Source organism: Neltuma alba, unplaced genomic scaffold (assembly GCF_004799145.2).
Source record: "Neltuma alba isolate B1F8T4 unplaced genomic scaffold, ASM479914v2 tig00012680_pilon, whole genome shotgun sequence".
Taxonomy (NCBI): Eukaryota; Viridiplantae; Streptophyta; class Magnoliopsida; order Fabales; family Fabaceae; genus Neltuma; species Neltuma alba.
In genome coordinates, this window is record NW_021637110.1 from 123,183 (window position 1) to 135,336 (window position 12,154).

General features: G+C 33.6%; 1 protein-coding gene across 1 annotated transcript; it reads right to left on the reverse strand.

The window, feature by feature from the left end:
- Nucleotides 1–927: 927 nt before the first annotated feature.
- Nucleotides 928–8,852, reverse strand: LOC114729803 (TMV resistance protein N-like). The gene is made up of 7 exons (XM_028916841.1): nt 8,775–8,852; nt 7,897–8,421; nt 3,837–4,920; nt 3,526–3,720; nt 2,351–3,316; nt 2,220–2,273; nt 928–2,070 (listed from the first exon to the last, which is right to left on the reverse strand). Exons 2-7 carry the CDS (start codon nt 8,403–8,405, stop codon nt 928–930), a joined length of 3,951 nt encoding a protein of 1,316 aa, XP_028772674.1. The 5' UTR covers nt 8,406–8,421; nt 8,775–8,852.
- Nucleotides 8,853–12,154: the final 3,302 nt, after the last annotated feature.

Consider the following 12,154-nt stretch of genomic DNA (forward strand, 5'->3'; position numbering starts at 1 on the left):
GGGAGGACAAAAATGACGATGATTTCTCAAGAATAGTAAGCAAAGAAGAGGCCGACGGCGGACGGACAACGGCGCAACCACACCGGCACTGAATATAAGGAGGATGGAGGTTGACAGGAAGTGCGGCTGAGATGCCCTTTTTCTAATTCTCCATAGGTTGCTTCTCTCTTTTTCTCCTCTCCCTTCAACGTAACAAGCCGAGAAAATTATCATGAAAACATTTATATACACGCACAAAATGATAAAAGCTTCTCTCATGCATCGGTAGGATTCACAGCAAACCATAAAAACGTTTGTCCTAGACTGCCAATTGACCTTATTAAAAATTTACAACGCATAATCAAAATATTAAATAATTAATACCTCTGATTTTTAATATGAGAGCTAGATAACTAATTTAAAGAGATTAAAAAAATTAGTTAAGTTGGTTAATTGTAACAAATATGTGTTAACTTTTCTAAATTACTCTTTTTAATCATGTCCACTAGAACTATCCTTTGAAGGAAACGATGCCTTATGACCAATAGGGATCTTTTAGGGGAGGAAAAATAATAAATTTAAGAGACAAAATGAATTTAGGACAAAATTCAATCTCTAACTAACTATTAGATTAAGAATAGGAGGCTGTATTTTACATTACTTTTATGGCCATTACAGGATTTTTGCCATCTTTGAACATTTCTACACAACACAGGCCATTCGCACTTGCTTACAACAAAACAAGACCGGATAATATGCATAATAGATAGTTGACCTATGGCCATTGGATCGTATATATCTTAACACTTCCCCCTAAATCCTTTTCTATAGTCCTTAATACATACAAATGACGTAAAAACCTTCTTTATAGATTATATTAAATTAATGTATCCAGGAAAATTTTAAATATCCATCAAGCATGCATTAATATAAAATATAAATTTTAATCTAAAACCAGAAGGGTTGATCTACGTACCTTGGAAGTATAGACTCATCTTCTTCAACAACGAACTGACCATGATGTCTGGAGCATTGAGTATAACCTCCATCTTTCTCAACTTCAGGTTGTATAACATCAGTGGCCTGTAATATTTTCATCATTGTCCTGGGGCCCAGTATTTGCAGACCCATTGCTCCATTAAGTGCTCTTTTAGCAAGTAAATAAGCAATGCCATTGCCGTCCCTGTGAAAGACCTGGATATCCACAAACCAATCCCACTCTAGCATCCCTTTGATTTCCATGATGAGAGCAATATCCTTGTGCGTCTCAGGGACTTCAAATTTGATCAATCGAACAGCCTCAGCGGAGTCGCTTCTCAAGATAACATCTCCAATACCAGCGTCCCAAGCTCTTTTGAGACCCATCAAGCAACCCCATAGTTTGGCTGTGAGGGTATCTCCACCACTTAATTTCAGAAGAAACGCCTCCTTCATACAATTGTGGCCATCTTTAAGAATGCCTCCACAAGCTGCTTTGTCATCTAACTGAGAATAGGCGCCATCTGCTTCTACAATAATATCATCACGTCTCGGCGAGGGACTATAACCTCCATTGTTGATGTCTGGATCAATCTTCATGTAGTTATTGATGATACTACAGCCTTCGTCCCTTGTTCTTCGCCAAGCTTCAACATCTTCTTTACACACCAATCGCCACCCACACTTGCTTATTTTCATCCTTGGTGACTTATTTTCCGTTGCATTCTTAGAGAAAAATACCATTTGAAGTCCGTTGACAACCAAAGAGGAACAAGGAATATATCTCACAAAAAGCCTAGGAGTCCAGACCGTATGGAAAGAAGAATCATGTGCGTAATACCAGTTTGGAGATTCATCATTACGAAATCTGCAGCTCCACCAAATTTCATCCCACCCCTCTCCAAATGTGAGATCGTGTTCTATGACTAAGCATATGGCTATGCCCCACCATTCACGTGAACCACAATAATCAGGGGATATATTTATCATGAACGACACATTTGGACACCACCGGAATTCTTTCTCACAAAAGTAGTTTTGATTATAAAACCATGATGGAACTTCGCTACCTAGAATTGTTAATAGGCGAGTACAATGCCTGAGGTAATAAAACTGGAACCAAAAAAAAAACACATATTGCTTGTATGAGAAGTATGTTGATTCACACGTAAAAAATGGTAATATATATGTACAAGTAAAATAAACTAGATATTTACTGTCAAAGAAATTAAGAAAAACAATAAGTAATTCTAAAAACTCACAGTTTCTGAATACCCTGTTATAAATGCTGACTCCAAATTTAAATGGTTGTGAACCTATAAGAAACAATTTTCCATGTTAAAGAAGTAAGATGATTGAGGTGAAAGAACAAGTAAAGACAAATAAAATAAACCTGAGGTTGAAATGATTCAATAAAATCCCATAATTGATGTGCACATCCGTAATGTTTCATTGATGAAGAACAATCAGCCCACACAAGTGATAGATTTGACGGAAGTTGCGGCAAAGACCGAAGCCTTGGACAATAAAAGAGACCAATACATTTAAGCTTCGAGAGATTGGAAATGAGGCCAGATGGTAAGTCAATGAAATTGTTTTGACTTAGATTTAAAATTTCCAATGATGATAACCTGCTGATGTCATCAGGAAGTGATCCATCATGGAGACCGCAAAACCTTAAGTCTAATTCTTTCAAGAATGACAAAGACGGCGGCAACAAAAACTTGTTGGAGCTTGAAGGCCTTTGAAGAAGGGATAAGCAACTCCACGATGATGAAGATTGTGCTTCACCGTTGTAGTCACTAAATGATAACCCTTGTATAGCAATGAGACTCAAATCCAGCTTTTCCAAAGCTTCATTTTCATTCAAGTTCTCTGGCAGCCTTGAAAACTTTGAGCATTGAGACATTTTGATAACTTTCAGAGCTTTCAACTTACTAACACTACATGGAAGACAGACCAGCTTTTTGCAGTTCGTCAAATTTAATTTAACAAGACCAATCAAATTGCCCAACGATTGAGGTAGTTTGGCTATAGCAGTCTTCTCTAAATCAAGCTTAGATAGACGTGTCATATCTTTTCCAAACACAGGAAGTTTTCTAACTTTTGAACAACCCGATAGAATAAAAGTCTCCAAGCCATTCATCTCAAATTTTTCTGGAAGGGTTTTAACTTCTTTGCAATCTTTCAAGTCAACAGTGACAAGTTTCTTGTGTTGCCCAAGAGAGGGGTGAATTTCAACCAAGTTAGAACACCCTTCAAGAATCAACTTTTCAAGATGAGGAATTCCATCAAAATTTGGGACTTCGATGAGGCATTTTGAATGAGATAGATCGAGGGACTTCAGGCTTGGGAGAGACTAACAATAGAAAAATTGAAAACAGTCCTCAAAACTAAACATTAATTATAATTATAATTTATTAAGTTATGGAGAAAGAATTTAAATGAAAGGATCGTAATTACCTGTGTTCTTCTCCAAAGTTTTTTTAATTTGCTGTGCTGCATTTTTAGTACTACAAGCTCATAGAGTTGAGGCTGATTGGGCAAATAAAATAATGGATACCTCACCCATTCTATGACTCTCAAGTCACTAGAAAGGGATTTGAGCCCATGCAGAAGATTTAATTGGCAATGTGAAACATGTGAGGGACTTGAAATCGTAAGTAACCTAAGATTACTCATCTTTGAGAAGGATTCAGGATCCCAGAATGCATCACATGACTTTTCCAATGTTAGCGCTATTCCTCGAATTGCTTCTGTCCCCTGTAAAACAACAAGCCAAGGTCAAAATGTATGTGAAAGTTATGGAATATATTGACATTAAAAAGCACATAAACAAAAGAACGTTGGAATAATGTCACCTTATTTCCTTTTAGTACGTGATTGGCATCCTCCAAAGACAATATCCGGGAACGCTTGCCGGCATCATAAGGTGATTCTTGATAGATAATATATTTACACATATCTCGGAGAATTTCATGCACCCACAAATGCCCTTCATAACTAATTATTAGTGATTTCTTAATGAGAACATTTATCTCAGTTTCTGGGCGAATACCCTTATCCAAAGTTTCTAAAATTTGTATGACATGATCTTTGTCCATCCCATTGAAAAAGCAAGCAACATCCAAGAATATGGTTTTCTGCTGATCATCCAGTCCATCAAAACTCACCCGAAGTATCTTCAAAATGTCCTTTGGAGGAATTTTCTTGAGCTTAGCTAGTTCATCCTTCCATTCCTCTATAGGTCTTTTGCAAAGAGATGAACCTAACACTGTGAGCACTAAAGGAAGGCCTCTAGCATACTCAATGACGGTTCTAGCAAGTTTCAAATAACCTTCATTAGGATGCTCTTCTTTAAAAGCTTTTTCAAGGAAAAGTTCAAGAGACTCTTTATCGCTCAATAATTTGAATTCATACACAGCAGATACACCGTGTGATGATAACAAATGCTTATCCCTAGTTGTTATTATTATTATGCTCCCTTCGCTGAACCATCCTTGCTTTGGAGCCAAATTTTCAAGTTGGCTAGGATCACTCACATCATCAAGGACAAGTAGAATTTTTCTGTCAGTCAACTTTCTCTTTATTAACTCCATTCCTTCATAAGAATCAGCCACTTCCATACTCTTTTTTTCTAGAGACGAAAGAAGTTTTCTTAGCAATGAAATCAAACCTTCTTTTTCCCATGCCTCTCTAATATTATCAAGGAAGCAGTGAGTCTCAAAGTTTTTGCGCTGCCGCTCTTGCTCATAAAAGGCTCTAGCAAGAGTTGTTTTGCCCACGCCGCCTGTGCCCCATATTCCTATAAACTCAACTCCTTTTGATTCCCTTGCTACCATTGACTTCAATTCATCTAATTTTGGCTCAATTCCAATTAATTTGCCATGACCAGATGCTGATTTATCACGTAACTTTGACTCCATTTTTTCAGCAATGTTTTCAATGAATTCGCTTTCATACCTGTATATGAAAATAAAATTATAAAATGATTTTTTTTGGACATGAAAATAGCGTGATGGTTTTAAGTCAATTGAATTTTAAAGTTCTTGCATAAACAATAAAAAAAAATACTTAAAATGAGATATAAAGATAAACATGACCACAAATGTAGCAATCTTAAGTTTTCCGTGAACCTTAGTTTGACTTAGTGAGGATAGGAGATAATTATTTGCAGATATACATGATTATGTGTGTGTGTGTCCATACACTTTAGTATAACTCCTAGATATTGAAGTCACTTAATTAATACATTATAGGTTGAGTTTCCTTTTTTTTTTTTGGCAATACATTTTATTATTTGAATAGTTTTTCTTAATTTTATTCAAGCAACATTTCACAAGAGTTAAAATCTAATGCTGTACGGTAACGTCTTCAACTATCAAAAAATAATAACAACTATTAATTATTTATTAATAAACAATGAAATTTCAAAATTTAGAGAAATTATAAATTATTCATATTAAGTTTTTAATTGTTGAATTACATAATAATTATTATTATCTAATTTTACTAATATATATTCAAGAAAATGACCATTTCAGGATTCTATCATTAATTGAATTCAGTTGGAAAACCTAGATCACCTACAGCCTAGGTTGCAAGTCTATTTTACCAACAACTAAAAATACAAGTCTATAATGAAATAAAATGGGTGAAATACTAAGGAAAATATAATTTAGCACTACTTATAGTTTTATCTGATTTTAAATCAGGTCTTTCTAGTTTTTTTTCCCCTTTTTATGGAACTTTTGTACTCCTTTGATCCTATTTCTAAGATACTTCTAATATGTTTTACACAGACTAAGAAAAACTTTAAATTTCATTAACTCTCATTTAAAATTAAATAACTTTCTAACTTTATCCCTATTTAATATATATTATACATCATGTAAATAAAGTTAACACAATAATAAATGAAGGATAACATTGAATATCTATACAAAAAAAATTTCTCAATACCCTATAAACAAAACTAAAAAATATTTTCTCTCTCTCCTATAAATAGGACTAGAAGAGTAATTCATTACATTAAATGAACAAGTTCTGCTGTTAACAATGCTCCCAAGGCGGTTAATGTTGTGGTGACATGGCATTGAAAAGGCTGCATGGACTTGCTTTCTCTTCTAGTAAAAGCTTGCGGCTCTCTCTCTCTCTCTCTCTCTCTCTCTCGCATCCCTCAAGGGCCAACCACACCAGTCTCACGCCGACAAGGATAAGAAAGGCCTAAATTGTATTCACCCCTCCATTAGCATCAATGCACTGCTTCTATGCCATTGGGGATATATATGTAAACAAATTCATACACCTCAATGATATTAGAAGCATCTTAACCACGTCGATGTGAAGCCGAGCAGTGAAATGCCAAATATGGAGATGTTTTCAACTTTTTCAATGAGCTGACTTCGAATGTGTGAATATAGTTTAAGAAAGAGCTTTTCTTCTCCTTATCGACTGGTGTGGTTGGCCTTTGATTAATGAGAGAGAGAGAGATGGCCACAAGCTTCTACGTGGAACAAAGAGAAAGAAAAAGCTCATTATTGGCATTGGAAAGAAAGAGAAAGCAAGCCTTTTTAATGTCATGTCACGCAGCATTAACAGCGTTGAGAGTATTTTTAACAGAAAGACTTGCCCATTTAATATAATAAATTATAAAAATTTCATAAAAAGAAAAAAAAACTAGGACCTAACTCAAAATCAGACAAAACTATAAGAACTATTGTATTAGTTTCTCCAATTACTAATCACCTTTCTGTTTTATCTTAATTAAAGAAATATAGCATATTTTTTAAAAACATACCTAAGCCTCCTTTCAAATTGCAATATATCTTACACAAATCTCTCTTCTATATTTGAGATTTTATTTTTATCTATCTAATAGTTATTTAGTTGATGGTTAAATTTAACTTTTAAGCCTTTGCTTTGAACAAAATATCTTTATTTAGCATAAAAATTATTTAAATATTTATATTTGTCAAAAACATAATTTTTTATAATGGGAAATCATTCTACTGCATATGTTTTCAAACATTCTAATATGTCATCAGGTTAATTAATTATTAATTTTGATTATATAATGAAATTGTATAATTTTTTTTTTCATTACATGTATTGATATATATGTTTAGATTTTTTTTAAATGTCTAAGATCATATTTCAAAAGCTTATTTTATTCATAATACATATAATAAATAATTTGAGTTTGAGAGATTATATTAATAACTTAAATTCGTAATTTAAAATTTTTAGACTATTTTTGTAATAAACATTTATAAACGCATTTTTTAGAGTGAATCTATAAAAACATTTAGTGAAGTGTACATTTATTAAAGGAATTATTGAAATTCTTAATAAACTTTTTAATATCCATAATAATTAAATTACTTAAGCTTTTATCCCAATCTGATAAAAACATTAGAAAAATATTTATTTGCAAGAGATAATTAAGAGAAAGAAAGAGAAAACATTTAAATTCTTCAAAATAATTTTTATCCAAAATTAGGAATTTAGTATGATGAAGGATAAAGTAGTAAATAAATATTATTTTAGTACAAATTTTAATTAAAAAATATCTTTTTAAATTATTCTTTACAAAATTAACTATGTTTTCAAATAGGTAAAAAAGCAAGTGTAATTAAAATAAAATGGATTAAGGTATTCTAATTTTAAGCAAATGGCATTTATAATATTTATCAGTTAAAGCTCCAAACAATCCACCTCCACGTCCTGCCCATTTTAGGGAGGGACCTACTCACTCGCCCGACACAAGAGACCCCTATCCTTTAGGGAATAGATCCCACAATCTCCTCAATACGAGATGCGGTTTGCCATAAGAAAAAACCTCGATGAAACAATAATTTAGAGTATACTTGAATATCTACGTCCTTATTTTTCAATCAAAAAAGAGAGATGATAAGTATTGAGAGAAGTGAAAATTACTGATCTTTGGAGTCCCAACCAGATAAAGAAGCAACTTTTTGTAAAGCATCTCTCCACTTTTGCACCTTTATTTTGTCTTCGGCAAATCTTTCTTCATGCCTTATGAAGGCATCTGCAAAACTTCCCTTTTGTTTCCTAACATCAGAAGGATTTACACCGTAAAATATCGGAAATACTTGAAGACTTGTCTCTTCCTTTAATTGCAGGATCTTTTGAAGCTCATTCAAACACCAAGTTGAAGAAGCATAATTTGGGGAGAACACAATAATTGTAGAACGAGATTCTTCAATTGCTTGTACTAAACTTGGATTAATAGATTCTCCCCTTTCAAGTTCTTCTTCGTCCCGGAAAGTTTTTAATCCTTTACGTTTTAAAGCAGCATACAAATGATCAGTAAAATTTTTCCGAGTATCTTCCCCTCGAAAGCTCAAAAACACATCATACTTCCTTCTCTTAGTTGAACCAGAAGAGCTTGAAGAACACCCAACTCCATCAGCATCACGCGCCATCGCAAGGATTTGGAATCTGAACACAAACAAAAGTAAAAACACAAAAACAGAAAGAATAGTACATGTATAATAGGAGCTTCAACGAAGAATGCAGCAATCAGTCCAATGCAAAGCCTTGAGATAGGCATTGGGCATATTAAAACAAATAAAGTAAAAATTCAAAATCACAAAATGCTCGAAGATCTATAACAGAAACAATCCATTTCACTGAAGAAAACAAGATATAATAGAAACATCAACAGACAAGGTTCTTCTTAACGCAAGATTCATTCACTCTTCACGCATAATTTCAAAGCAAAATTTCACAGATCTAAACAGGTCATTTCGGTGATCATAAATGTAGAAAGGAGAGAGGGAGAAAGTGGAAACCTGGAAGAGGAAATAATATCGAAAGATTTGTTCGATTCCGACCGACCTGATATAAGATGAAGCCCAGCAGCCTGGTACAAATTTTATAGAAAGAAAAATGGAGAAACAGTGAGAAGGAAAGTGGAGGGAATGAGCTCAAGTCTTTGTCCTCTCTTCGGTCTTTGGGAGTTCAAATTTGAAACCGTGTTACGGACGGGACCACACTGTTCCCTTTTGCTGAAGGACAGAACCATGTGACCCTGTGTCAGTGTTTCAATGGGTTTTCCTTCTTACTTTTTTGTCATAAGACAGAGCGAGCGGAAACCAAAGCATCCCTCTCTCAATTTCCAGGATATTCCCCGGATTCACATTCAAAGACGGAGGAACCTATCATAATTTTCAAGGCGGAGTTTAATTCTAAAAGACTAATATATTAGGTGAGATAACTCCCAAGTGTGTGACTTGTAACAACATTTTTCTTTGAGAGTTCAATTCTATAAAAAACTAACTAACAAGAGTTCACTACAAAAAAATGTTTTTAATGACGGAATTTTTTATTTAGTGACAGAATTAATGACGGATTAGCGATGGAATTTCCATCACAATTCCGTCAAAAATTAGTGACGGAATTTGTTTCCATCGCAAATTAGCGACAGAATTTTTTTTCGTCGCTAATTAGTTGTTTTTTTTTTGTAGTGGTTGGTCTATTTAGTGACGAGTTGACTCCTAACTTATAAGGTCATGAGTTCGAATCTCACTACTAATATAAAAATCTTGTTGATGGGTGATCTGTAAATATCTCTATAAGCACTCTTTGAATCTGAAAGCATGTATTAACCCTAATAAATCCTCGTGATCCAACTCACCTAAGCTTTTTTGTATCAACAAAAATTTGAAAAAAACTTAAGTTACTCTCTCGAGTTCTTATTATAAGTTTTAAATTTATTTTCAGATTTAAGAGGAAGATGGAAACTCAATCTCATTCACCTAGTTCTCTGAAGTATGAGAAGATCAATGCCTGATTTGGGCAAAATATTAAAGAGCACTCTCACCAATCCTATGCAAGAGAATTTTTCATTAGGAAATCCATCAAATTGCATCCCACCCTGCGAAATCATTTTCTATCATTACGCATGTGGCTATGGCCAGCATTTGAAATACCTTAGAAGCACTTAAAAAAAGTACTTTCATGTAAATCAAAACAAAACTCCTCTCATATACTTATCTCAAACACTGTATAGAATTACTTTTGAAAAACTAAACCAAACACCCCGATCCAGCAAATTTTATAGAAAGAAAAATGGAGTAAAAATGAGAAATAAAAATGGTGGGAGTGAGCTCAAGTCTTCTCTTTTCTTCAGTCTTTGCGCGTTTAAGTTTCAAACCGTGTTACGGACGGAACTACTGTCTTCCACTTTGCTGAAGGATAGAACCATGTGACCCTACCTCAATGCTTTGTTAGATTCGATTTTACCTTTTATAAGTATGTATATGTGAGAAAAACCCCAAAAAGACTTTGGAAAGACTTGCTTTTATTTTATCATCGTGTTCTAGGCTGCACGACTCATGACTCCCTACTATACGTTGCTTCGCTTGAGAAAAACCCCAAAAAGACTTTGGAAAGACTTGCTTTTATTTTATCATCGTGTTCTAGGCTGCACGACTTACGAGTCCCCTACTATACGTTGCTTCGCTTTGGAATCCAATGGAAGAAGGCGAAGACCAGAGCATTCCTCTCTTAATTTCCAATTTATTCCTCGGATTCACATTCAAAGAAAGAGGAACAAAGTGCCAGCTAAAATAAAAAATTCAATTCCAACAAATTATCCTATGAGCTGGGAGAACTCACTTATGAAAGACTCGTGACAACGTACCCTCTTCAAGAGTCTAATTTCTAATTACTAACTTTACTAGATAGGAAAATCCCTTGAACTCATAAACTATATACAACCTTTTGTTTTTAATATAAGAACAAGTTGGATATTCATTTTAGTCATAGATATAAGATTCCAATTCACTTTTTTTCTCATGTTTATCTATTTTGCCACAAAGTAATATATATGATTATTACAATAATTGTTTCAATACACATTATTACTAATAATATTTTAGGAAAGATAACACATATTTACTATAAATAATTAGCTAAACTAATTTTCTTGATATTTGCAAATTAGTTTTTAGCTACTATATTAAAGACTGGAGGTAGTATTTTTCTTGTGAGGCTGCAAATCTTTGGAAGATGTAGGTCGTTTTTCCCTTTGAGAATGAGAAGAAACTCCAAAGGATTCCAAAAGGACCAAAACTCACAAATATTTTACGAAGACAGTTTGCCATCTCTAAGCAGAGTTGTACTGAATCTTGAAGCTCATTGTGGTTCACTATCACCGAAAAGGCCCAATAATCATATGGATCAGAAAAGCCATGTGGAGACTAATACAAAGGATGAGAAAATGGCCAACAAACAGACTATTTGGGCTTTGGAGTAATTTGAAATATTTAGAGTGTGCGAGTGAATTATACTACATCCACCCCTTATTATAATATTCAAATCCTTGCATTGATTCATTTCTTGTTACGAAATACCCTTTTAAATATTAAATATATTTTTACCATTTTGCCTTTATTAATATACTCATTATTTTTTTCCCAAAACACTCTCTCTCTCTCTCTCTCTAAGTCTCACCTAGCCACTTTTAAGCAAGGATATATTTGAAATAAAAAATATATTTCCTGCTTTTGACTTTCTTAATAGTTTTATTAAGTCATGCAATTCGATTACTTGAACCTTATAATAAATGATAGAGTAAAAAATTAATTTGAAAGTGCTTATAATTTATCTCTTTTTTTAGTGCGGCCCTTACATTTTAAAGGCTCATAAATCACCATTTGCACCGTTAGTTCTTACAGTCAAGATTCCTCCCCCTCCCACAGCTTACTGAAGAATTAATAATCAACTCGATAAAGAATATGCCATATAAGAAATTATTTGCTGCTGCCATATTATTCTTTACCTCTTTTTTATTTTGTGCAAAAAACAGAGGCAATGAAAGTAACCATCTACGTTTGCTTGTTTCCATTATACAAAGCCATTATTAAGTCCAAAAACTCCCCCAAGATGGTATCGCCCAACTCTCCTGAATTCTGAAAGAGTGGTGGAGGGAGAGATGTTGGGGAATTGAAGAGTTTGTTGCTAACTGCTCACTGGAGGAATTCAAAATCATATTAAAACTACAAGTATTGTTGGATTAGTTTTCCCAATGAAACTTCTTTATGTTTTGTATTAAACTACAAAATAAGTCTCACATTTAGGAATATTTAGGAACAGAGGCAGTATATATTTACCATCATAAGTTGTTTTATACTTAAATAAGCCTAATAATCACAAACCTAATAGAAAC

Excerpts from the sequence above, each read along its gene's own strand:
- LOC114729803 (XM_028916841.1), bottom strand. The coding sequence starts at position 8,405 with ATGGCGCGTGATGCTGATGGAGTTGGGTGTTCTTCAAGCTCTTCTGGT. Across the intron at positions 3,721-3,836 it reads CTTTGGAGGATGCCAATCAC|GGGACAGAAGCAATTCGAGG; the intron begins GTACTAAAAGGA and ends GTTGTTTTACAG. Across the intron at positions 3,317-3,525 it reads ACTTGAGAGTCATAGAATGG|TCTCTCCCAAGCCTGAAGTC; the intron begins GTGAGGTATCCA and ends TTCTATTGTTAG.